General features: G+C 71.0%; 3 protein-coding genes across 4 annotated transcripts; 2 read left to right on the forward strand and 1 right to left on the reverse strand.

The window, feature by feature from the left end:
* LOC143171456 (nuclear receptor subfamily 4 group A member 1-like) lies at positions 1 to 5316 on the forward strand. Its single transcript, XM_076360441.1, is given in 8 exon segments — positions 1 to 40; positions 43 to 207; positions 2579 to 3387; positions 3632 to 3761; positions 3882 to 4033; positions 4107 to 4309; positions 4391 to 4569; positions 4658 to 5316. Coding segments are annotated over 8 exon segments (1935 nt in total). The 3' UTR covers positions 4915 to 5316.
* Positions 5317 to 7599: 2283 nt separating this feature from the next.
* LOC143171459 (autophagy-related protein 101) lies at positions 7600 to 9774 on the forward strand. The gene is made up of 3 exons (XM_076360443.1): positions 7600 to 7613; positions 8396 to 8687; positions 8824 to 9774. Exons 2-3 carry the CDS (start codon positions 8436 to 8438, stop codon positions 9226 to 9228), a joined length of 657 nt encoding a protein of 218 aa, XP_076216558.1. The 5' UTR covers positions 7600 to 7613; positions 8396 to 8435; the 3' UTR covers positions 9229 to 9774.
* A 1694-nt stretch (positions 9775 to 11468) lies between these two features.
* On the reverse strand, positions 11469 to 25255 carry LOC143171455 (formin-like protein 3). 2 transcript variants are annotated; one of them, XM_076360439.1, is made up of 28 exons: positions 25106 to 25255; positions 22419 to 22502; positions 22246 to 22326; positions 22086 to 22162; positions 20510 to 20593; positions 20004 to 20156; positions 18578 to 18686; positions 18410 to 18486; positions 18239 to 18332; positions 17846 to 17920; positions 17644 to 17754; positions 17419 to 17568; positions 17141 to 17242; positions 16820 to 17060; positions 16558 to 16626; positions 16149 to 16273; positions 15856 to 16058; positions 15042 to 15276; positions 14875 to 14943; positions 14647 to 14727; positions 14407 to 14536; positions 14166 to 14326; positions 13716 to 13817; positions 13512 to 13601; positions 13284 to 13395; positions 13069 to 13167; positions 12070 to 12102; positions 11469 to 11972 (listed from the first exon to the last, which is right to left on the reverse strand). In XM_076360439.1, exons 1-26 carry the CDS (start codon positions 25253 to 25255, stop codon positions 13076 to 13078), a joined length of 3057 nt encoding a protein of 1018 aa, XP_076216554.1. In that variant the 3' UTR covers positions 11469 to 11972; positions 12070 to 12102; positions 13069 to 13075. The 2 variants fall into 2 exon arrangements, with proteins under 2 accessions (XP_076216554.1, XP_076216555.1); XM_076360440.1 differs by lacking the exon at positions 20004 to 20156.
* Positions 25256 to 25613: the final 358 nt, after the last annotated feature.

Consider the following 25613-nt stretch of genomic DNA (forward strand, 5'->3'; position numbering starts at 1 on the left):
ATGGAACCCCGCGTGCGTCACGGCCGCGCCCCCGCCGGAACCGCCCCCCCGCGCCTTCTACGGCGCCGCCGTGCGTCACGGGCCCGCGCGCCGCCCCGCGCGTCACCGAGCGCTTAAGAGAAAGTAGTGGCGGGGCCGGAGCCCGGCGGAGCCCGCGCAGCGGCGGCGGCGGAGCGGGAACCGGAGCGCCGCCGCGCCGGCACCCGGGTACGGGCGGCAGCGGGCTGCGGGGACCGGGCGGGGGGACACCGGGGGCGGGGTGTCCCGGGGGCAGCGGGGACGGGGGGTGCGCGCACCGGGAGGGGCACGGGGTCCGGCGTCCCGGGTGGCACCGGGGGGAGAGCCGGGGTCGGGCGTCCCGGAGGCACCGGGGGCTCAGGGCGGCGGGCGTCCTGCAAAGTGCATGGGGTCGGGCGTCCCGGTTGGCACCGGGGGGGAGCCGGTTCGGGCGTCCCGGTGGCTCCGGGGAGAACCGGATCGGGCGTCCCCGCGGCACCGGGGGGAGCCAGGTCGGGCGTCCCGGAGGCACCGGGGGCTCAGAGCGGCGGGCGTCCTGCAAAATGCATGGGGTCGGGCGTCCCGGTTGGCACCGGGGGGAGCCGGGGCTCGCGCGTCCTTCAGATACGCGAGTCCCGGCGAGCCCCGGTGCCGCTGGGGAGAGTCGGGGGTCCCGGCGGAAGGGACCGGGCGGTGTGCGCCGTGCGGGGCTGGCCCTCGGGGGTACCCGGTAGCACCGGAGAGAGCCGGGGGGGAGGCGCACCGGGTGGGGACCGGCAGAGTAAGGGGTCCCGGTCCCGGGGAGAGCCCGACGCCGGGCTCTGGGAGGAGCCGTGCAGGACCGGGAGCCGTTTCTCGGGGCTGCCCCAGCCGTGCTGGTCCCCGGTCCCGGGATCCCCCACCGGGTCCGGCTGCAGCCAGGGAGAGCCCCGGCCCCGGGGGGCTGGGGGGGGTGGGTGGGGGGCAGAGCCATCCCCAAACCGGGCATTGCCCCGGGAGCCCCGAGCAGAGCGGTCGCAGAGCCGGAGCAGGCTGGAGCATGCAGGCAGCACTGTGGGCACTGCGGTACGGGCAGCACCGGGGGCACTGCCATGCTGCCATGCAGGCAGCACCGTGCAGGCAAGCCCCCCGCTGCCCACTCAGGCCTGGCAGCGGCTGCGTTTTGGCGAGGCAAGGCAGCAGGTGCCGGCGGGGAGGTGGGCAGCGTTACCCGCCCCCAGCGCTGCCGGCTGCTCTCGCCCGCCCGCGGCCCAGGGCCCGGTGCCAGGGGCTGCCACCAGCCCGCGCGGGCAGCGGCCTCCGGGCCCGGGCACGGGCAGCTGCCTGCACTCCCAAACGAGGAATCTGCAATTACTGCCCGGGCCGTGGGCAGCGCGGGGGCTGCTGCGGGAATTTGTGCCCGGTCCCCCGGGGGGTTCATGGCAGGGGGGGTGACCCCAAACGCCGCCAGCGAGCGGGTGAGGGCAAAAACCATTTGAATAAGGAAGCGGCAACCATGCCGGGCACTGCCTGCTGCTGCCAGGCAAACCCCATGCTGGGACCGCAGGAAGGGTCGAAGCTTTGCATGGCCCAGCCGGCGATTTGTAGCCAGGATTTGCATGCAGGCAAGGAAAGCTGCCACTGGCAGAGCCAGTGTCCCCCGCTGCCATGTCCCCAGCATGGCCTCGTGCTCCTCGGCCGTGTGCGGGGGGACAGGAGGCAGCCGGGGAGTTGCTGTCCCCTCTGAACCCACCGCTTCAGTCTGGCACAGCCCTGGTCCCCGGTGGACAGGCGCAAACCCAACCAGAGCACCGGGAGTGGACTGGGGGCTGATGCCACCCCGTGGGTGCCAGGGCTGGACCCACGCTGGGTATTTTTAAACCCAGCTCCCCGGGTGGGTATCGGCTTTCTGCGCGCTGGCGAAAGCTGCCCGGACTTGGCTGGGGGAAGCCAGGGGCCGGCGGGTGAGCGGGCAGCGGTGCTGTGCTGGGGCTGCGGCGGCCGGGGGCCAGGCACGGTGTGACCTTTAAAGGTCTGCAAGATGAATTACATTATCGTCTTGCCATCGGGGTGACTCCTGGCTTGGCTTTCAGTTGGACCTGGGACTCCTGTTACGTCTTATGCGGGGCCGGATCCGTGCCGCATTGCCAGGGGGCTGCAGGGACGGGGGGGCGGGCTCCTCTCCCCCCTGCAGCTGGCAGGTCTGGCTGTGTTTGCCTTTCCAAAAGGCTCCGGTACGGGTGGTGGTGGGGAGTCGGACCCTCGAGCCCTGGTTCAGCCTGGGCTTCAGCTTCCCCCGGCCAGCCCGGGGCTCGGGAATCTGCCGGCCGCATTCCTCCCTCCTTTCCTTTCGGCGGCTTTGCTAAGCCAGCGTTTTGGGGAATGTCCTTTGCGCCCATTGGCTGTGGCATGACCTTTCCCGGGGACGGCAGCAGCCGCCAGCGGCTCTGGGGGTCCGGCTCCGGCCCCGGCCGCCTGCGAGGGGGATCCCGGGGAAGCCCCCGCTGTTCTTGCCCCGTCTCCATCCTCCGCCCAGGATGGAGGGGCCGTGGGGGGTGGGTGCAGGGGTGGGGTCCCCGCTGACACCTCGCTCTCCCCGCAGAGATGCCCTGCATCCAGGCGCAGTACGGCACGGCGGGCGCCGGCCCCTGCGAGCGCTGCCCGGCCGAGCTGCTCAGCCCCGAGGGCAGCCACTTCCCCATGGAGGTGGCCGGAGCGGACCTGGTGGCTGCCCCCGCCCTGCCCAGCTTCAGCACCTTCATGGAGGGCTACGCCGGTGAGTTCGACGCCTTCCTCTACCAGCTGCCGGCCGGCAGCCAGCCCGCAGCCGCCGCCGCCGCCTTCAAGCTGGAGGACTTCCAGGTGTACGGCTGCTACCCCGGCGCCTTTGGCGGGCAGCCGGACGAGACCCTCTCCTCCAGCGGCTCAGACTGTTACGGCAGCCCCTGCTCCGTCCCCTCGCCCACCACGCCAGGCTTCCAGCCGCCCCAGGCTCCGGGTTGGGAGGGCTCCTTCGGGGCGTACTCGCCCCCACCGAACTACGAGGGCGGGCGGCCCTGGGCTGAGCCGGCCAAGGGCGGTGGGTCACAGCCCCCCTTCTTCGCCTTCGGCCCCCCGGCACCCAGCCCCGGCGGGTCCCCCGGGACCCTGAAGGGGCAGGCGGGCCCCTCGCCCCGCCTGGACCCACGTCTGCTGGACACAGACGCCTTCGCCCTGGCCCAGGGCTCCCCCGGGGGCTTCGCCGGGCTGCCCCTGGCCCCCGCCTCGCCGCTGCTGGAGGGGCCGGCGCTGGCCCCCGCCAAGGCGCGCAGCCCCGGGGCGGGCGAGGGCCGCTGCGCCGTCTGCGGGGACAACGCCTCCTGCCAGCACTACGGTGTGCGCACCTGCGAGGGCTGCAAGGGCTTCTTCAAGGTAAGGGGACCCCCCCACCCCCAGACCCGCTGCCGGGATGTTCCCACAATGCTTTGCAGCAGCAGGAGGATGCTGCGGGTCACCCCGGGGAGGGGCAGGGCAGGGAGCGCGGCCCCGGGAGCCCTCCCCGCGGACGCGGAGCCGGATGCCGGGCTGGAGCGGGAGGCAGGGGAGGACAGAAGGGCTTTTGTTCGGCGGCTCGGTGCCCCGGGCTGAGCTTGGGCCGCTCCTTCCCCGCCTGCAGCGCACAGTGCAGAAGAACGCCAAGTACATCTGCCTGGCCAACAAGGACTGCCCCGTGGACAAGCGGCGGAGGAACCGCTGCCAGTTCTGCCGCTTCCAGAAGTGCCTGGCCGTCGGCATGGTCAAAGAAGGTACCTGGGTCCCATCCTGGGGTGGGGGGTCCCAGCAGGAGGGGGGGGGGGGGGTCCCCCTCCACAGCCCTCCTGGCTGCACTGAGGACAGACACACTCATTGCATGTCCCTCGCCGCAGTGGTCCGGACCGACAGCCTGAAGGGGCGGCGGGGCCGGCTGCCCTCCAAGCCCAAGCAGCCGCCAGACGCGTCCCCCGTCAGCCTCATCACCTCCCTGGTGCGGGCACACATCGACTCCGTCCCCAGTGCCACCAAGCTCGACTACTCCAAGGTAGGGCTGGTACCACCCCGCGCCCTCCCCGGGGCCGCGCCAGGGCCGGATCCTGACCCCGCCCTCGCGGCAGTTCCAGGAGTCGGCGCCGTGCCAGTTCGAGAAGGAGGATTCGGTGGACGTGCAGCAGTTTTATGACCTGCTCACCGGCTCCATGGACGTCATCCGCAAATGGGCTGAGAAGATCCAGGGCTTCGCCGAGCTGCCCAAGGAGGACCAGGACCTGCTGATGGAGTCAGCCTTCCTCGAGCTCTTCATCCTGCGCCTGGCGTACCAGTGAGCCTCGGCACGGCGTGGCACGGCGCGGCGGGGAGCCCAGGGCCGTGCCGGTGGGGTGACGCGTGGTTGTGCCCGCAGCTCCAAGCCGGAGGAAGGGAAACTCATCTTCTGCAACGGGGTGGTGCTGCACCGCCTGCAGTGCGTGCGGGGCTTCGGCGAGTGGATCGACGCCATCCTCGAGTTCTCCCAGAGCCTGCACCGCATGAGCGTCGACATCCCCTCCTTCTCCTGCCTCGCCGCCCTCGTCATCATCACAGGTGAGGCACTCCCCCACCCCGCCGCTGTCCCCTTCCCCACCCTGCGGCCGTCACCCTGGCCTCACGCCTCTGTGTCCCCCGCACCTAGACCGCCACGGGCTGAAGGAGCCGAAGCGGGTGGAGGAGCTGCAGAACCGCATCGTGGGCTGCCTGAAGGACCACGTGGCTGCGGCGAGGGCCGAGCCGGGCCGCCCCGGCTGCCTCTCCAAGCTGCTGGGCAAACTGCCCGAGCTGCGCAGCCTCTGCACCCAGGGCCTCCAGCGCATCTTCTACCTGAAGCTGGAGGACCTGGTGCCGCCACCGCCCATTGTCGACAAGATCTTCATGGACACGCTGCCCTTCTGAGCCCCGGGCGGGGGGCTGCTGCCAGCCCCTGACACCCCACCCCCCCACCCCCCCTCCGGGGATGCCTGGGACCCCTCCGGGGACGCCTGGATCACTCCCAGGGACGCCTCCCCATGTGCCTTCACGGCGTCGGGCACAGACGCACAGCAGCCCCGGTGCCTTTCCCCCGGGGGGGGGACATCGCCGGCGCGGTGCTCCTCTTCTCCCCTGTAAAAATGCCCCCGTTGTAAATAGCGAGCGGCCAGATCCTGTACAGAGTGGGGAGCGCGGGGCTGGGGAGGGGCTCCGGCCCCCCCAGCCTCGTCCCCCTCCCCTTTATATTTTTTCTTTTTTTTTTTCCCCCCCCCCCCCCCCCCCCTCTTTTGGCCATTTTCTGTATATAAACTTGTACGTACATTGAGAGCTGCCAAAAGGGGCCATTTCTCTCGTGCGTCTCCCCCGGTAATATCATCTATATTTAATATATGGTGATTTGGAAGGGGGGTGGCTGAGCGCCGGGGCTGGGGACAGCCGGGGTGCCGGAGTCGCACGTTGCCCATGCCGCTGCCCTTGAACCGTCACTCACCCCCGCGGCGGCGGCTGCCACGGCCCCGCACCTGTCACCCGCCTGATTTATCCTCCCCAAAATAACCGCGAAGCGTGACCGGGTCCCCCCCTCCCTGTGTCCCCGGGGACGCGGCCATTGGCAGGGCCAGCCCTGGCGGGGGGGGGGGAACAGGACACAGACATGGCGTTTGGGGTCCCTGTCCCAGACGGGGGTCTCAGGGGCCTGGGGACAGGGTGGGGGGGTCCCGGTGCGTAGGGGGGGGGGGATGCTGGGCTGGCGCAGTCCCCCGGCTTGTCCCCTTCCTCCTGCCGGGGACAGCCTCGCCCCGGAGCAAATGTTAATGGGGACACCAAGGGCCGGTGCCGAACAAGGGGCACATTGAGGCGCTGGGCCGGGGGGGCCCCACGGCGGTGCACAACAAGGGCCCCTCTGTCCCCCCCGTGCCCCCCCTCCCCGCCGCCCGCCCCCACCATGGGGAGAGCGCTGACGCACGGTCTGCGGGGGGGCCAGGAGAGCCTCGTGCAGCGGGGATGGGGGGGCACGGGGTGGGCTACCGGCACGGCACGGCTCTGCTCCGGCTGTGGGGCTGGAGTGGCCGTGCCGTGCCACAGCTCAGTAGCCGCCTGTCCCAACGTCCCTCACGGTGCCGACCCACACCCCGAAGCCACCAGGGAGGGCAGCCCCCGGCACCCCGAGGCCACCGGCTGGGTCAGAGCGGGGCGGCGGGTCCCTGTCCCCTCCCCATGGCACAGGGCTGGCCTCTGCCCACCTTGTCCCCGTCCCCAGCCCCATCCCTGTCCCCATCCCCTTGGCAGGGGCTGCTGCAGGAGGGACGGGGACGATGGTGCCAGCAGGGCCAGGTAAAAATAACTCCGTGGCCACCTCCAGCCGTGCCGGTTGCCCCGGGGCTGCACGGCAGACACATGTGTCACGGCGTGTGCCCGGCCCTCCACCTGGTGACATGCCACAGCCACAGCCACTGCCCTCCCTGCTATTTACACCAGGACACGTGTCCCCACGGTGGCGTGGGTGGCCTGATGCCAGTGCCCCAAATCTCTCTGTCCCCCGTGTCTCCACCTCCATCCATTCCCATGTCCCCCATGTCCATCCATCCCCCTGTCCCTGTGTCCCCCATGTCCCTGTGTCCATCCACCCCCCTGTCCCTGTGTCCCCCTGCCCCCCACGTCCCTGTCTCCAGTATCCCCTGTGTCCCTGTGCCCCCTGTCCCCATATCCCCATGTCCCTCTGTCCCTTGTGTCCATATGTCCCCATGTCCCCCCTTTCCTTATGCCCCTGTGTCCCCCATGCCCCTGTGGTCCCATGTCCTTGTGTCCCCGCTTTCCCCATGTCCCCACATTGGTGTCCCCCATGTCCTTGTGGCCCCTGCCCATGTCCTGTGTCCCCTGTCCCTCTGTACGTCCCCCTGTTCTCTCCTTGTCCCCTGTTGCCGTGTCCACCCGTCCCGGGCCATGGCACTGCGGGGGGTCACCGGGGGTCACCGGACCCGCAGCCCCGCTGCAGTACCGCCGCGGAGCCTCCATCCCAGGGGGCGCTGTGCGCTCGGGAGCGCCCCGAGGAAGTGAGCCGCTCTGCGCCGCCGTAGGACCAGCTCTGTGGCGTTCCCTCCCGGAACGAACCAAGCGGGCAGCGGTGCGAGGGGGGGGGGGCGAGCCGCAGAACGGGGACGGCGATTCCGCCCCCGGGGCCGCACCGCGGACGGGAACGGTATCGGGGGGCACAGCGTTACCGACGACAGGTGTAGCGTGGGGAAACACGGCTTCTACGGCGGGAGGCGCCGCCACTTCGGTAGATGGTGTGCCCCGACCCCCCCCTTAGCAGATGGGCTGCTCCGCTTCCCTCCTCCCCGCGGTCAGATGGTCGGTCCCCGGCGGTGAGTGCGGGCCCGGCCGGCGGCGCTGAGGGGGGCCGGGGCCCCGGGAGAGGGCGAGGGGGACCGGGACCGCGGGGGTGAGGGGGGCCGGGGCCCCGGGATAGGGTGAGGGGGGCCGGGACCGCGGGGGTGAGGGGGGCCGGGGCCCCGGGAGAGGGTGAGGGGGACCGGGACCGCGGGGGTGAGGGGGGCCGGGGCCCCGGGATAGGGTGAGGGGGGCCGGGGCCCCGGGATAGGGTGAGGGGGACCGGGACCGCGGGGGTGAGGGGGGCCGGGGCCCCGGGATAGGGTGAGGGGGGCCGGGGCCCCGGGAGAGAGTGAGAGGGGCCGGGACCGCGGGGGTGAGGGGGGCCGGGACCCCGGGAGAGAGTGAGAGGGGCCGGGACCGCGGGGGTGAGGGGGGCCGGGGCCCCGGGAGAGGGCGAGGGGGGCCGGGACCGCGGGGGCGAAGGGGGCCGAGGCCCCGGGAGAGGGCGAGGGGGGCCGGGACCGCGGGGGTGAGCGGGGCCGGGACCCCGGGAGAGGGCGAGGGGGGCCGGGACCGCGGGGGTGAGCGGGGCCGGGACCCCGGGAGAGAGTGAGAGGGGCCGGGACCGCGGGGGTGAGCGGGGCCGGGACCCCGGGAGAGAGTGAGAGGGGCCGGGACCGCGGGGGTGAGGGGGGCCGGGGCCCCGGGAGAGAGTGAGGGGAGCCGGGACCGCGGGGGGTGAGCGGTGACGGAGCCCTGGGTGAGGGTGAGGTCGGCTGGGGGCCGAGGAGGGCCGGGGCCCTCCGCGGGGGGAGTGGGGCGTGGGGGGGGGCTCGGACCGGGACGTCTGGATCCCTGTAGGATATTGGGGGGCCCGGACCGGGACCCCTGGGCCCCTGTGTGAGGGTGAGGGGGCCAGATCAGGACACCTGGGTCCCTGTGGGGTGGGGAGGGCACACACTGGGGCACCAGGGTCCCCAGGGGGTGGGTAAAGGGGCTGTTACCCAGAGCTGTCCCCCAAGCAGGGGCACAACTACCCCCCCGGCCCTGCCCCAACACCTTTCTTTCCTCGCAGGACCTGCCGTCGCGCCCACTCCCCCGGAGCCGCCCCCGCCATGAACTGCCGCGCGGAGGTGCTGGAGGTGTCGGTGGAGGGTCGGCAGGTGGAGGAGGCCATGCTGGCGGTGCTCCACACCGTCCTGCTGCACCGCAGCACCGGCAAGTTCCACTACAAGAAGGAGGGCACCTACTCCATCGGCACCGTGGGCACCCAGGACGTGGACTGTGACTTCATCGACTTCGCCTACGTCCGCGTCTCCTCCGAGGAGCTGGACCGGGCCCTCCGCAAGGCCGTCGGGGAGTTCAAGGTAAGGAACCCCACAGTGACCTGGCAGGGCTGAAAGCGGGAGCTTAAAAACCTGCGGGCTGTGCCGTGTCCTCGCCTGCGAGGGGAGGGTCAGTCCCTGGCCCCCCCCTGAGCGGGGCCACGTGCTCTCTCGGCAGGACGCGCTGCGCAACTCGGGCAGCGATGGGATGGGGCAGATCTCCCTGGAGTTCTACCAGAAGAAGAAGTCGCGCTGGCCCTTCTCGGACGAGTGCATCCCCTGGGAGCTGTGGACCATCAAGGTGAACGTGGTGAACCTGGCTAACGAGCAGGAGCGGCAGATCTGCCGGGAGAAGGTGGGCGAGAAGCTCTGCGAGAAGATCATCAACATCGTGGAGGTGATGAACCGCCATGAGTACCTGCCCAAGATGCCCACCCAGTCGGAGGTGGACAACGTCTTCGACACCAGCCTGAAGGACGTGCAGCCCTACCTGTACAAGATCTCCTACCAGATCACGGACTCCCTGGGCACCTCGGTCACCACCACCATGCGCCGGCTCATCAAGGACACGCTGGCTCTCTAGGGCCTTGGTGCCACCGAGGCGGGTTCACCGCACGTGGTGACACCTCTCCGGCACAGCCCGCAGCTCTTTGGGACAGCATCTCTGCTTGGATCCTTCCTCTCCGCCTCCAAAAAGCCTCTGCAGGGAGCTGGACTCGGCCTGGCCCTTAATTGGGGGTTGCTGCTGGTTTGGTTTGCACTGCAGGGCACTCGCCCATCCCGGAGAACCGGCTCGGCGGCTCCCGGATCGGCTGAGGGGTGGTGAGTCCTCGGGGTGAGAGCTGCTGGTCGGCGTGTGCGGCGCCGGCTCGGCGCTGGGCTCGTGGCCCGGCAGAGCGATGCTGGGTATCGGCACGGAGCAGGGATGGCGCCCGAACCCCGTCTGGCCCTGCCTGCGGCCACTCTCCAGCTCGCTCTGCGCGGCACGGCCAGCACCAGCCTCATTCCTTGTCACCGCGTGTCCCCCCCGGCGGCACCCCCCGTCCCTGGGACTGAGCCGCTTCCCTGCAGGGCCCGGAGACGAGCTCGCTGCCTCCTTTGGGGCAAAAATAAAGTATTTCTCCTTTCACATGGAGTCTCGTCACCTCCTGGCTGTTGATGGGGCTGGCTTCCATGGGATGCGGGGCAGCAGGCGCCGAGGCTGGGCTGGGGGACCCCATCCCCTCCCCGTGCCGGGGGACCCCATCCCCTCCCCGTGCCGTGGGGCTCACCTGCCACAGTGGCGAGAGGCAGGGAGGAGCAGTGGGACGGGGGCTGACGCCCCCGGGTCGGGTCAGTGCTGCCCACCCCCCCCCGGGGAGCGATACCCCTGAGTGGGGCAGCCCCAGCTGCCCCCCAAGTGCACCCAGGGGAGGGGAGGGGGTGATCCCCCTTCTGTGCAGGACTCTGCACCCCTCCACAGCACCAAGGAGGGGGGGCAAAGCCGCTTCCCCTGCCCGGGGCGGGGGTGTCTGTTGGGCACCAGCTTCTCAGCAGAGTGAGGGGGGCCGCGCGGGCGGCTAAGATGGTTCCTGACATCACTTAAACCCTCCCCATCTGTCGCCGACCCGCCACCGTCCCGCACGCCCGCACTCCGCTTCTGGGAGGAAGAGGAGGAGGAGGAGGAGATGAACGCCAGCATGCAGGCCAGTGCCTGGGGGGACGTGAGGGTGGCCAAGGCCGCCCAAATCACCGTCGTCCTGGTGCTCTGCCTCACCGTCACCTTCGCCGTCTTCTTCCTCGGCTGCAACCTGCTGCTGCAGGCAGAGAGTCTGGCGGGAGCCCCGGCGCAGGGGGAACGGCGGCCATCCCGTGAGGCCGAGGAGGCCGCCGAGAGGGCGTAGGGACTGGCCCGAGCCCAGCGGACAGTCGGATGGATGGACGGATGGATGGACGGATGGATGGACGGATGGAGGGACAGCGACATCTTTGCCTGCAGCATCTTCCATGGCGCTTGGGGACGGAGCGGGATGGCGCTGGGGGCCACAGCATCCCCGGCTTGTACAGATGGATTGAAAGGCAACGGGGCCAGCGGAGCCGCTGGGGGGGACCCGGGGGGCTGGTCCTGGGGCTGGGTCTGGATCCAGCCATGGGCGCGGTGGTGTTGGTAATCCTTCCCTCCCCCCTCCTCCCAAGAGGATTAGGGGGAAACTTTTATTCCCTGTTACAGGGCTAATCCCTGGGCTGGCCGGGCAGGCACCGCTCGCGGCTCGGGGAGGGTCTGGGGGCCACATCCTGCCCCTCTGAACCCCTTGTACCCCGACAGCAGAGATGCCAGGACCGCATCCTGCCACCCCAAACCCTTTCTGCCCTTCTCCTAGAGATGCAGTGACCCCATCCCGCTCCTCCCGCTCCTTTAGACCCTGCTGGCAGAGATGCAATGGCCGCATCCTGCCCCTCCGTTGCTCCCGGGGCCGCATCCTGCCCCTCCACACCTCTTGCAGTGCTGTGCCCCCCCCCCCCCCCCCCCCCTTCCCCCTCCCCGGCCCTAAGCTGTTCCCAATCCCCCGCAGCTGCCGACAGTGCGGTGAACCGAGGCCACCCCACCCTGGAGCGGGGCTGACGATGTGAGGGGGCTTCCCCCCCCCCAACAGAGTGCTCTCCCCTCCTTAATCCCGCAGCTTTAATAACACCGCCGCAAAGCCCTGCTTAAGGGGCTGCTCCCTGCACGTGCACACCCCCCCCTCTGGGACACGGGACCCCCGGCATGGGGGGGGCTCCCCGGACGCCTGGGTCCCTTCTGCGCCTCCCCCCGCGCCCCCCCCCTCCCCAAGCAGGCAGCAGTCATGTAAAAGACTCCATATATTTCACATGTACAAAAAGTCACTGGGGGGGGGGTTTGCGTGTGTGTGTGTGATCCGGAGGATCCAGGGCGGGGGGGCACCATCCTGCCGTCCCCCCGCCCCGGCCTGGCTTTGGTCCCTTTTTTTTTTTCTTTTGGCAATTAGTGTTCACATCAGTGGTCAAAGTGACGAGCGCAGGGGCGGGGGGGGCCCGTGGTCCCCACGGCAGGATGGGCGCTCTGGGGCGATGACCGGCACGGGGACGAGGGGACCCCGATGGGGAGGGGGCACCCCATGGGTCAGCCACCGCCGCTGGGCCCCCACCGCAGCCGGAGACAGGATTTGGCCTCTGCTGCGGGCAGACTGGGAGGGGTCCGGGCCACGAGTTCCCCCCCCCGACCCCGAGTGGGGGGGACGGGGACGGCGCCTGCGAGCCCAGGCGAGGACAGTGGCATGGGATGTCCCTGCGTGGTGCCAGGGGCAGGACAGAGACCTCCCCTCGGACCTGCGGGGCAGAGCGGGGTGAGGAGGGGAAACTGAGGCAGCCCGGCCGCCACAGCCCGACCCCCCCCCCCCGCCCAGGGCTGGCCCGGGGTCCTTACCCTCGCTTGGCTACAGGCGGATCCACCTGCGGGCTGTGGGACAGAAGGGACAGTGTCAGGGGACCCCTGGCCTAGGGGATGGTCCCGGGTGACCCCAGCGGGGCCGAGGCAGCTCGGGGCCGGTCCTCCAGGCACCGGGCTGGGACCCATCCTCACACCGGGACCCTGCCCTGGGATCCAGTTTTGCACTGGGACCCCATGCTGCGGCAGACCCCCCCCCCATGCTGGTAACCCAGTCTGGCACCAGGAGGCTCCCTGGGAACCAGCCTTGCCCTGGGATCCGGTGCCAGGATCTTGTGCTGGGATCCAGTACTGCACTGGGACCCCACACTGCAGCAAAGACCCCCATGCTGGAAATCCAGCCCTGCACCAGGACCCTCTCTGGGACCCAGCCTCACATCTGGATCGGGTGCTGGGACTCAGCCTGCAGCGGGAGCCGTGCCGGGATCCAGTTTTGCACTGGGACCCTGTGCTGGGACACTGCACTGCATCAAGGACCCCGTGCCGGAAACCCAGCCTTGCACCAGGATCCTGTGCCAAGACCTTGTGCCGGAACCCCAACGTTGCACTGGAATCCTGTGCCGGGACCCAGCCTTGCACCAGGATCCAGCGCTGGGATCCTGTGCCGGGACCCAGCCTCGCACCAGGATCCGGCGCTGGGATCCTGTGCCGGGACCCAGCCTCGCACCAGGATCCGGCGCTGGGATCCTGTGCCGGGACCCAGCCTTGCACCAGGATCCAGCGCTGGGATCCTGTGCCAGGACTCTGTGCTGGGTCCCAGCATTGCACCGGGATCCTGTGCCGGGATCCTGTGCCGGGACCCAGCCTCGCACCAGGCTCCCGCACCAGGACCCTGCTCCGTTCTGAGGGGCTGGGAGGTGCTGGGCACCCCGGGGTGACAGCATATGGGGAGGGGGCATGCAGGAAGGAGCATGCGGGGCCGGGGGGGACCCGGGGTGGTCCGGGGGGTCCCGGGAGGGCCGGGCATGCAGGCGGTACCTGGGGGCTAACAGCTGGACTCGTCGTGGTGGGACGGGTCGCAGAAGAAGCGCGAGCCCCGCTTGGCGGTGCGGGCCGTGAAGGGGACGCTCTTCAGCGCTGCAGGGGGGCACGGGCGGGTGGGGTGGGGGGGGGGGAACGGGACAGGGAGACGTCAGCCCCTACACACGGCCGGGACCCAGACGTCCGGGCTGGGGGGGGGGGCGGTGTCATACCAGTGATGATGTCCTCGATGGTGCCGTCCTTGCCCTCGTAGACGGGGCGATGGTCCTTGGCCTGGCGCCGCCGCAGCTCCGCGATCAGCTCCTGCTGCTGCCACTTGTTCCGCTGCGAGGGAGATGCAGGGGTCCCAGGTTGGGGACACAGATGTCCCGTCCATGTGTGTCGTGTCGTGTCCCCCGTCCTCCCCCCCCCAGCCTACCTGTGCGCTCACCCACACTCACCTTCTCCTGCTTCTTAGCCTCCTGTGCCAGCAGCTTCTCCCGCATCACCTCCTCCTGCTTCTTCCGCGTCTCGTTCTCCTGCTCCGCGTCCTGCCGGGACGAGGGGGTGGCAGTGGGAGCCAGCTCCCCCCACTCAGCTCCCCCCCCCCCCCCCATCGCCAGTGCCACCAACCCCTCGCGTGTCCCCTCCTGGCCCCTCCTCACCTTGTAGGAGCGGATGAACCGGACAAACACAGGGAAGAAGACAGACGGGGGGGTCGTCTTGGGACTCTCGCCAAAATACCGCACCACGGTGTTGTAGGCGTCCTGGAACAGGGGACTGGGCGGTCACTGATGAGCTGCACGTCCCGCGGCTCCCGGTGCGAGGGGGGTGTGAGGCAAGGTGTGCACGAGGGCCGTGCAAAGCAAGGCTTGCAGGAGGAGCAGGCGAAGCAAGGTGTGCACGAGGGCCGTGCAAAGCAAGGCAAGTGTGCACGAGGGCCGTGCAAAGCAAGGCATGCAAGGAGGAGCATGCAAAGCAAGACAGGCGTACACGAGGAGCATGCCAAGCAAGGTGTGCATGACAAGGAGTGCACGAGGAGCGTGCAAAGCAAGGCGTGCATGACAAGGCGTGTGCAAGGGCCGTGCGAGGCACAGCCACTCCGCAGCCCTCACCTCGGCCGTCCGTGCGTCCTTCTGCAGCCGCTCCAGCTTGCCCTCGCTGGCGGCCAGGAAGGCACGCAGGACGCTGTTCTCGTGCAGCCCACACTCCCGCCGCAGCAGCTCCATCCCCCGGCCCAGCTCCTTCACGTCCAGCAGCACGTTCTCCAGGGACACTGTGGGGACACAGGGACGGGTCAGGGGACCCACGGCCCTGGGGGATGGCGAGCCAGGGGCTTGGGGACGGGGGGGGCACCTGCGGCCGCCTTCTCCACGAAGTGCAGCTCCTGCCAGAAGGTTGCCAGCTCGGGGTACTTCTCCCGCACCGTCAGTGCGATGAAATGCAGCAGCGTCATCTTCCTGTCCGTCGACTTGGTATCCAGGAGCTGCAGGGTGATATTGGGGGGGGGGGGGGGGGCAGTCAGGGCTGTGGGATGGGACCCCCGGGAGCCCACACGGTCCCAGGGACCCGGGCAGGGTGTCCTGGGCTGCCCACCAGGTCCAGGCTCTGCAGTTTGAAACCGTAGACGGCACCACGTTTGCTGCTGTTCATGTAGTTGCCCAGCGCCAAGATGATCTGCAGGGGAAAAGCACCAGGGATTGGGGGGGGTCAGGGAGGAACGAGACCCCCCCACGGGATCCCCCCCATCCAGCTATGGCAAGGATGGAGAGCAGGACTCTGACCCAGCTAGTCCCCACGTCCCCTGCCCCCCCCCACGCTCACCTCCAACATGTGCTTCAGCTTCTGGGAGGACTTGACGGAGGCCGAGGCCGCGATGATGGCATTGAGCTGCTGCAGGGGGACAGGACGGGGCCGGGGGGGGGCTCAGCTGGGGTGCGGGGTCCGGTCACCCCCGGCAGGTGCAAGCCCTCCCCTCCCCGGCTCCGTACCGGCGTCAGCATCTGGAGGTTCTCGGCGAAGTTGCCGAGGAAGGCCATGATGGCCATGCGCTGGGGCAGCCGCTCCACCTTGCTGAACTGCAGCATGAAGCGGTCCTCGTCCGCCAGCTCCTCCAGCGGCTTGCGCTCCCGCTCGTACTGCCGCAGCGCCTTCACCTCCGCCTCCGTCGGCAGGAACCGCATCAGGCACTCCACGAAGTCCACCGGCAGCGTTGCCAGGTCGAACCTGCCCCGCGCCCGCACCGTCAGGGACCAGCTCGCCACTGCACCCTGTCTGGGCCCCCTGCACCCCAGCCAGACCCCCTGCACCCTCCCTGACCCTCTGCACCCCAACTGGCCCCCCTGCACCTTGCCTGGCCCCCCTGCACCCCAACCAGCCCCCCTGCACCCCAGCCAGACCTGCTGCACACCAGCCAGACTGCCTGCAACCTGCCTGGCCCCCCTGCACCCCAACCAGCCTCCTTGAACCCTGCCTGGCCTCTCTGTACCCCAATCAGCCCCCCTGCACCCCTGCCAGCCCCCCTGCACCCCGCCAGGGCCCCCTGCACCCCAGCCAGCCCCCCTGCACCCCAGCCAGACCTGCTGCACACCAGCCAGACTGCCTGCAACCTGCCTGGCCCCCCTGCACCCCAACCAGCCCCCCTTGCACCCTGGCCAGCCCCCTTGAACCCTGCCTGGCCTCTCTGTACCCCAACCAGCCCCCCTGCACCCCTGCCAGCCCCCCTGCACCCCGCCAGGGCCCCCTGCACCCCAGCCAGCCCCCCCAGTACTGCCCCCTGCTGCACCCCAGCATGGGGCCACGTACGTGTGGATGGCCCTGCAGATCTCCTCGGCGCCGCGGCCTGCCTTGCGCAGGGTGATGGCCAGGTTCTTGGCACGGTTGGCTTCCAGCAGCGTCACCTTGCTGGCCGCCTTCTGCGATGCCTTGTTCTTGGCACAGACGAGGTCGAGGGCTGGACCCTGCGCCTTGGTCTTGAAGAGCTCCTCGAAGCGCTCCAGGTCGAGGTCCTGGTGGGACAAGGGGGGGGGCGGCTCAGAGGTAGCAGCGGTGGTGGCGACCGCCCACCCAGCCGCTCGGGCCAGGGGTCCTGGGCTCACCTCCAGCACCCGCTCGTCGTCCAGCTCGCTGAACACTGTCCCGCTGATCTGGTTGGGCTTCAGCGCCGTCCAGTTGAAGACGGGCAGCCGGAACTTGGTCTTGATGGGTTTCTTGATCCGGATGGCTGCCAGCAGGGCAGGAGCCAGCTCAGCCCCCGCCGGGGCAGGGGGACGCGTTCTGTGCCCACCCTGAGCCACCTGACTCCGGTGCATCGGTCCCCAGGCTGTCACCATCCCCTGGGCCACTCCATCCCCGTGTCGTGGTCCTTGCACCCATCCCTTGGCGATTGCAACCCCGACACCCTGGTGTCTGCAACCCTTCCCCTTCCTCTGTCCCCTATCCCCGTCCCCACAGTCCCCACGCCCTCCCTGTCCCTGTCCCCATGGTCCCCGCGCCCTCCCCACCTACCTGAGAGCCCAACGGTGAGGGCGATGGAGGGCGAAGCCCCGGGCAGCGGCGGGGCCGGGGGGCACTTGCCTGCAAAGGGAGGAGAGGGTGAGACCATGCCCCAGCGGGGATGGTCCGGTTTTGGGGACCCCCCCCCCCAGCCTCGGGAGTGACCCAGCACCAGGGACATCCCGGCTTTGGAGCCCCCCGCCCCGTCCTGGGGACAGCCCAGCTCCAGGATGCCCCAGTTTTGGGGATGCCCCGGGGACTCCCCCATCCTCACCTGGGAGTGGGGGCGCGGGGGGCGGCAGGGGGGGCGGCGGGGGGGGCGGGGGAGGCGCAGCCTCCACGGGGGGCAGGATGGGGAGCCGCAGGGCCTCCTCCAGGGGCTCGGGCTCGGGAGGGGGCTCGGCGCCTGGTACGGGGGGCGGCTCGGAGCCGTAGCGCCGCCGGAAAGCCTCGTCCTTCTCTTTGATCATCCGCCGCAGCGTGTGCACCTGGTGGCTCGTGTGCTCGTAGGTCTCCTGGGGACAGCGAGTGTCAGGCCGGGGGGGCACCGGGACCCTGCCCCGCTCCCCACAGCCCCCACGGCCCCCCCACGCACCTTGACCACCTCCAGCTCCTTCTCCCGCTGCAGCAGCTGCTTCTCCAGCTCCGCCACCCGCATCATGTTCTCGTTCTCCAGGTCCAGCAGCTTCTCCGTTAGCTGCGGGGGGACGCGGCTGTGACACTGGCTCGGGACCACCCACACCCCCACCCCACCCCACCCCCCACACCCCCCCGGTATCACTGCTGACCTCCCTGGGGGCAAAGCCAGACCCTGGGAGGGGATGCCCCGGGACCCGGCAAGGAGCGTCCCCACGTCCCCCTGCGCTCACATACGTGGGACAGATGCTCCTCCAGCTCCTCCACCTTCTCCAGGGCCACGTTCTTGGTCTCAGCGTCCTCCAGCAGCCCCCCCACGTCGAAGACATTGTCCAGGTACGCCTGGATCTGCACCTGCAGCTTCTCGCTCTCCGTGTGCCTCGACTTCTGTGGGCATCGGGGCGGCGTCAGGGACGGGGGGGATCCTCGGGGTGGCCCCCCCGACCCCCCGACCCCCCGTACCTGCAGGAACTCCTCCAGCCCCAGCTTGGTGAACTCGTACTGCAGATGGACGCGGAAGTTCATGTCCTCCACCGAGTGCACCACGATGTTGATGAACTGCATGCAGGCAACCTGCGGGCAGGGCTGGCGTCACCGGGAGCCCCCCCCAGCACCCCCCGCCGTCCCAAAGACCCTTCCCCTCGCCCAGGACCGGGTGTCCCACCATGAAGTCGATGCTGCTGTCCTCGTTGCGGAAGTAGTCCATCAGCCGCTCGAAGCGGTGCTTCTCCTTGCAGACCTGAGCGGGCAGCAGATGTGGGGTTAACCTGGCTTTGCGCCCCCCCCTACCCCCCAGCCACCGGTCCCCCATCCCCGGGGCTCCAGTCCCCTAATCCCAGTCTGGTCCTGGTGCCCCCCGACCCTCCCATTCCAGCCTGGCCTCACCCTCCCTGATCCCCCCATCCCCTGCGCTCCAGACTCCCCATCCCAGCCTGGTCCTGATGTCCCCCGTTCCTCCAGTCCCTGGGTCCTGGTCCCGGTGTCCCCCGTTCCTCCAGTCCCTGGGTCCTGGTCCCCCATCCCAGCCTGCTCCTGCTGCCCCCGCTCCCCCCCATACCTCCTTGAAGTTGTCGAAGGCAGCGAGGATGATCTCGTGGCCGCCCCTCACCAGGCAGACGGCCGCCAGCAGCTCCAGGACCAGCGCCTTCGTCCTAGGGCAGAGCAGCACCGTCACACCCGGCCAGCACCAGGGACACCCCCCCCCACCGCCAGACACCCCCCCCCTTACCTCGGGTTCTTGTTATTGAGGCTCAGGGCAATCTCGTTGACAGCGTGGGGATGGGACATGACCAGGTTGAAGCCGTACTGCAGGGAAGGAGCGGGGACAGTGTTAGCAGCGCCGGCGCGGCGGCAGCATCAGCGGCATCGGTGTGTGTCCCCCGCGGGGCGGCGGTACCTGGTAGTTCATGATGGCCCGGAGACACATGATGCAGAGGTGGACGTCGTCCTTCTGGCTCACCAGGCGCGAGTTCTTCAGCGCCCTGCGGCTTGGCAGCGTGCCGTAGCTGGGGGGACACCAGGTGCCGGTAAGCGGGACCCTCGCACCACCGGTGCTGCACCGCCAGCGCTCACCCGGGCGGGAACCGGCCCCGCGGGACCATGGTGGAGACCAGGGTGGGGACAGCATGGGGACAGCGGGGCTTTCGGAGGGGCAGAGGCAGAGAGAAGCGGCCGGAGGGCGAGAGGAACAGAGGCTGGCGGAGACACGGAGCAAAGCCGCCGCGAGTGCCGGGCCGGTCCCGGGCAGCCGGTACTTACCCGGCGGGCGAGCGGCGAGGCGGGCGCGGAGGAGAGAGAGAGAGAGCGCAGCCAGAGAGGGGGGGGCCCGGCCCTGGAAGCAGAGATGGGGCGCGTTACCCCGGGGCGCGGGGGCAGAGCCAGAGCGGGGGCGAGCAGAGGCAGCGCGGCCGCGGCAGGCAGAGGGATGGGCAAGGCGGCACGGGCAGGATGGGGATGGCAGCGCCGAGCTGCTGCAGGTGGGCAGGGCACAGTGCGCCCGGCCGGCAGGACGGGATACGGCACGCAAGGCAGCGCAGGACGCAGCACGCGTGGCACGTGCCACGGCACAGTCACACTGCGGGCAAGGCACAGCCTGACACTCGGGGTGCACCACGGGGCAGGTGGCACACAGGACACGGCATGTACCGTGCACGTGATGGTGCACGGCGTAGGGCAGGACAGCGCGTGGCACAGTATGCACCACGGGCAGGATGGTGCACGGCACGGCACGCACCGCAGGGTAGGATGGTGCACAGCACAGTATGCACCACGGGCAGGGCGATGCACGGCACAGGGCAGGATGGTGCACGGCACAGCACGCACCACGGGCAGGACGGTGCGTGGCACGGCACGCACCACAAGGCAGTGAGCACGCAGCATGCATCACAGGCAGGGTAGTGCATGGCCTGGCACACACCATGGTAGGATTGTGCATGGCACAAGGCACGATGGCACGGCACACACCACAGGCAGGACTGTGCATGGCACAGGGCACGATGGCATGGCACACACTACGGGCAACACGGTGCTTGGCACGGTACACACCGTGGGCAGGACAGTGCATGGCACAGCACACACCGCAAGGCAGTGGGCACACAGCACGCGTCACAGGCAGGACGGTGCCACGGCACAGGGCAAGATGGCACGGCACACACCACGGCAGGACGGTGCCTGGCACGGCACACACCGCAGGCAGGACAGTGCATGGCACGGCACACAGCAAGTGGCAGCGCCGTGGCCGGCCGGAGCCGGCGGAGCTGGGCAGCTGCTGGGCGCAGCGGCGGGACGTACCCCTGCAGCCGGCCAGCGTGGCGGGTACGTACCGTAGGGCGGTCTGGCGGGCAGAGCGGGCGAGGCTGCTGGCGAAGGGGGCGGGCAGGGCGCTGGGGTGCTGCAGATCCTCGATGGACCTGCTCCAGACGCGCAGCTTCTCCAGCGCGCCATCCTCGCCGCCTTCCAGGCCCTCAAAATCCAACCTGGGTGGGACACGCGCGCCGGGGGGGGACACACGGCTTTGGCGCAGAGCGGCACAGCCACCACGGCAAGCGCTGAAGCGGGTGGCGGCTGAGCAGCAGCAGGGCAGGGAGAGGCGCGAGGGTGGCCCTGGGACCCTCAGCCCCAGCCCAGGCAGGCAGGAGGGGGGCCGAGCACCCCGTGTCCCTCGGGACCCCACGGCAGGCGGGTCCCTGCGTGCCGGCCGGGGCTGTCCCGGTGCTGATAAGGGGTCGAGCGGTATCGGCTGCCCGCAGCAGGGAGTTGCCACGGGGCACCGGGACCCTCCACATCCCAGGTCCCCCAGCACCCCAAGGACCCCCAGCACCCTACTCACATGACGGCGCACTGGGCGAAGGACAGGTAGTTCACCAGCACATCCAGCCCCTTGTTCTCATCGTTGAGGAACTCGCGCACCCACCTACAGCACCAGGCGCCCATCAGGGCCCGCAGGAGCCGGGGATCCCCCCCCCTCCCCGGCATGATCCCCCCCACCATGGGGACCCCTGGCCCAGCACAGGGATGGGGAGGGGGTGGTGGGGGTGTCCTGGGCCTCTGGTGGCGGTTGCAGCCCCTCTGCTATCGCTGGTGCCAGCGCCGGTGCGGCTTTATCTGCCGGCTGCAGGGCAGGGAGGGCTTGGCCCCGGGCGCAAGGTGGGAAGCTGAGCTGGGTGCTGGGGCTGTGCCCCTGTCCCCAGCCCTGGGCACCCCGGGGTGGGGGGGGGGCTCGGGGTGCCCCGGCCCCCTGGGAGGGTGTTAGGGTGCACGCGTGAGGCGCCGTGCAGGGCAAGGAACCCAGATGAGATGTGCCTGGGGGCGGGGAAGGGGGGGGGGGGGGTGTGTGTGCAAGGGATGTGCGTGTGCATGGAGGAGCAGGTGCCCGGGGGGTGGGGGGGCACATGGTGCACGGGATGTGCGTGTGCATGGGGGGGGCCGTGCATTTGTATAAGGAGCGTGCACAAGTCGTGTGTGTGCATGGGGGGGTGTCCATTGGGGAGGGGGTGCTCATGGGGGTGTGCACGGCAGGGGGTGCACGGGGAGAGGGGCAGCGTGCACGGGCTGTGCGTGTGCGTGTGGGGGGGTCGGCACATGGGGGAAGTGCACGCACAGGGAGCGGGACTGCGTGCACGGCGGCGGGGGGGGGGTGTGCACGGGGTGTGCGCGCACGGGGCGGGGGCGTGTGTGCACGGGCAGAGAGGGCTGCACCCAGAAGCACTGCGAGCACGGGGTGTGCACGCACGGCCTCGGGGTCCCCGTGCCTGCCCGTGCCCCTGCCTGCAGCCCTGCCCGCGGCCGGGGGCGGTGAGTCAGGCAGCAGCGGGAGCCGGGGGGGCCGCGGCCGCCCCTTTCCTGCCGGCGCCAGCCCCTCGCCCCAGCCCGTTTCCTGTCTCCGGCTGCTGCTATTTTCGGGCCACGGGCGGGGAAGAGCCGAATGGCGCGGCCGCGGCGGGGCCGGCGGCGGGGCCCAGCCTGGCACGTGCACGAGCCGCCCCGAGCACGCGGGCACGACCACGGAGCCGGGCACCCGCCGGTGACGTCCCCACCGTCCCCAGTAACGTCCCCGTCCCTCCGGCCAGCCCGTGCAGCTTCGGTGCATCTCCCCGCACGCCGGAGGGACAAGCTGCCGGTGCGGGGTCGGGGTGCCGCCGGCTTGGGGCTGGTGTTGAGCCCTCCGGTGCCGGGAGGAGCCGGGCAGGATCCGGCCATGCTGCTTCATGCAGGGCGTCATCGCCAGCCCATCCGCCCGCGGCATCCGCCCCCGGGACCTGCCTGCCGGCAGCCCTGGCCCACGGCACAGCCGGGGCAGGAACCGGACCAGTTCCTGCAGCGCCTCCAACTTCCCCTGCAGCTGCAGCCGGGCCAGTCCTGGGACCCCGGGACCACCCCCCCCCGCCCCGGGACCCCGCGCTCACCCAATGTGGTTCGTCCTCAGGCTGATCTCCAGCTCGCGCAGGACCTTGGTCGACTCCTGCACCCTCCTTCTGAACTTCTGGGGGCAGAGCGAGGCTGAGCCGTGTCCCCCCGGCCCCCCCCCAGCCCCCCTGGAGGCCTCCGCTCCCCCCAGCCCCTCACCTTCCGCGTGACGCCCGGCTCCAGGAAGCTGCGCAGTTTCTGGATGTAGGCGTGAGGGGGGCTCTTCACCTGGAACCGCTCCTGGGGGGGACAGGGGGGGTCGGTGACACCCGCACGGCAGCACAGCCCCCCCCCAGGACCCCCCGTCCCCCGTCCCCCCCCCAGCCCCCCACCTGGTCACAGATGAGGTCCCACTTCTTCTCATTGTCGTACTGGCGCAGGAGCCGGGCTTTGTCTGGGGGCAGGTTCATGGAGCTCTGGGGGCAGAGGCGGGGGCGTCATCCTGGGGGACACGGGGACGCCGCCCTCCTGAGGGCACCCAGTCCCACGGCATAGCCAGGGTGCCCACCGAGGGCACCCAGCACCACGGCACAGCCAGGGTTCCCCCCTGAGGGCACCCGGCCCCATGGCACGGCCAGGGTCCCTGGCACCGGGAAGCACTGGTGAGCACGGGGCCACACGCGTGGCACGGGGACGGCAGTGCCACCAGTGCCACATGCCAGCCGCCGGCAGCACCAAATCTCCCCAGCGCCCACGTGTCCTTCCTGTCTGCACCCACTTCCTCGCCAGCAAACCGCAGCCTCCGCTCCCCGACCGCGGCGTGAAGCCTGGCAACGGTGCCCGGCTCGCCAGGGCGCTGGGCATCTTCATGGCAGACCCCAGGGACCACTGGTGCGGGACGCGCCCGCGGCACCCGTATCAGCAAGGACACAAATGGGATGCCACGGTGGAAACCGGGGATGTCGGATGGCCGCAGGCTTGGGGCTGCCCCGGCGGGCGATGCCACCCCACTGGGTGATGCCACCCCAGCGGGCGATGCCACCCTGGCAAGGCAGCTCCCGGGCAATGCCGTTAGCGGGAGCCGGCCACCGCCACAGCCGGGAGGTGCCGGAGCTCCACCCGCCCCATGGCAGCTAAAATTATCCCTCCCCTGGTCATCCCAGACCCGCGGAGCCACAGGAAACCGGGGCAGATCCTGGGCGAGGCCGCACACCCCCGGGGAGGGGGGGACAGTCCCACGGGAGCGGGGACGTCACCGCCAGGATGAGGTCCCCCCAAAATTGCCCTGGGGATGGGGATGGTGCCTCCCTCCCCACAGGGTCAAGCTTATTTGTATACCGTGGCCGACGGCAAAATCACGGGGCCCCTGGGGACACCCCGGGGACGGAGGCGGAGGGGGGGATGACACACACGGAGGCCCTGGGCAGGGGGCACCGGAGGGGGCTTTGAAGCGCAGCCGCCCTCGCCGGCGTTCCCGCTGCTCGGCTTCCTGCCTTTGTGGCGGGAGCGGGGCCGCTCCTGGCCGGGCACTTCCTCCACCACCGCCCCCCACCGGGGACCCCCTCCCAGCTGCCCCAGGACTGAGCCCCTCCGGGACCGGGGGCTACCGGGGCTGGAGCCCACCCCGGGGTTGGGGGACACCCGGGGACAGATCCTGCCCATTCGGGGGCCGCCAGCGCTGCAGCCCCATCACATGATGAAATGTTTTCCTCCCCGGCAGTAGCCGGGACAGCACTGAGCGATGCCGACACCAGGGTGGGGGAGGGATTTTAGGGGTGGCAGCACCGGTGGGGGGTCCCCCGGTGCCGCCACCCCTAAAAATCCCCCCTCACCCCGGCGTCGGCGTCACCCTGCAGGACGCATCCCCCCCCCCGCCAGCCCCGCGGGGACAGGCTGCCGCCATCCGCCCCGCGCGGGATGCAGGGATGGGCGACGGCCCCGCGGGCGGGTGTCACTCATCGCTGGCAGGACGGTCCCATGCTGGGGGTGCCGGTGCCCCCCGGTTCCGGCTCTCAGAGCCCCACGGGGCCACGTTCGGCATTTCCTGCCCGGATGTGGCTTCCGCTGGCTATGGCCACCACCGGGACGGCAGTGCCAGGCATCGGGGGCCGGGCGCCCTGGGTGTCACCCGGCCATAGTGTCCCTGCTGGTGTGTGGCCCCCCCCCAAACAAAGCCAGCGCCGTGCCAGCACCGTGGATGGGCCACCCCACCGTGGACGGGCCACGGGCCCACCCCAGCGTGCCATGAGCCAAGCGCTGGTGGGACGCGGTGGCCCCCATGGCATCGGTGGTGCTGATGGCACCACGGAGCCCGGGGTCACAGTGTGGGGATGGGGTCACCGTCGAGCCACATCCCGGTGACAGGGTGGCACCGCAGCCTTGGCTGGTGGCCGCTGTGGGAAGGCCACCGCCCCGGCCGTGACAGCGGACCGGGGACCACACAGGGCACCCGCGCCCATGGGGACACCGCACCCATGGGGACCCCCAGCCCTGGGGACCCTGCACCCATGGGTCCCCCAGCCCTGGGGACACCGCACCCACGGGGGACCCCCAGCACCTGGGACCCCCGCACCCACGGGGGACCCGTGCCCAGCCCCGCGCGCCGCCTCGATGGGACTTTCCCGGGTCAAAAAGTCCCGGGGCCGAAGGGGCCCCCCCCGGTGGCACCGGGAGTGGCGTCACCCCCCCCGGGGCTGTCCCGGGACGGGTTTCCCCCGGGGCTGCCCCCCGTCCCGCGGCCACTGCCCACCCCCGCGGGCACCGGCGCTCCCTGCCCGCCTCCGGTTCCTCTGGGCGCCGGTGCCGTTCCCGGCGGTGCCCGCCCGCCCGCCCGCAGCCGGACTCCGGGAGGGGAGCGCGGCGGCGGGGCGCGTCCGGCCCGGGAGGGCGCACCGGGAGGGGTCCCGGGTAGGGGCGGACCGGGAGAGCGCAGCGGGATCCGGAGGAGGCGCAGCGGGAGCAGGGACGGAGCACGGGGGAAGCGCAGCGGGGGGGGCGCACCGGGAACCGGAGGGGCGCAGCGGGCGGCGGGCGGGGGCGCAGCGGGCAGCCGGGGCCGCGGCGGGGCTCGGTCTCTTACCAGCACCAGGGCGAAGCGCTCCTCCAGCTCGCAGGGCTCCGGCATCGGCATCTTGCCCGGGGCGAGCAGCCCGGGTCCCCCCGGGGCCGCCGCCGCCGCTCCCGGGCCCCGGGGCAGCGCCTCCCCGTCCGCGCTCTCCACGTTCCCCATCCCCGGCCCAGGCACCGGGGGGCGGCGGGGGAGGCTCAGCCCGTCGCGTCCGGCCGCCGCCGCCGCCTCCCGGGCCCGCCCCGCCCCGCCCCGCCCGGCCCCGCCCCGCCGGGCCGCCCGCGGCTCCGCGGCGGAGCCGCCAGGGGGCGCCCAAGGGCGGAGGGGCGGCGGCGCCACCGGGGGGCGCCCAAGGGCAGGGAGCGAGCGGGAGGTGCCGATTGGCCCGGCCACGGCCACGACGGCCAATGAGCGTCGCGCTTCTGTGCGGGGGAGGGGGCGCCTGGCCAACGGCGGCGCTCGGGCGCGGCCGGTCGCCAATGGGCGGCGGCGGCGGCTCGCCCCACCCCGCTCCGGGTGG

The sequence above is a fragment of the Aptenodytes patagonicus genome, chromosome 27 (assembly GCF_965638725.1).
Source record: "Aptenodytes patagonicus chromosome 27, bAptPat1.pri.cur, whole genome shotgun sequence".
In the NCBI taxonomy this organism is placed as follows: Eukaryota; Metazoa; Chordata; class Aves; order Sphenisciformes; family Spheniscidae; genus Aptenodytes; species Aptenodytes patagonicus.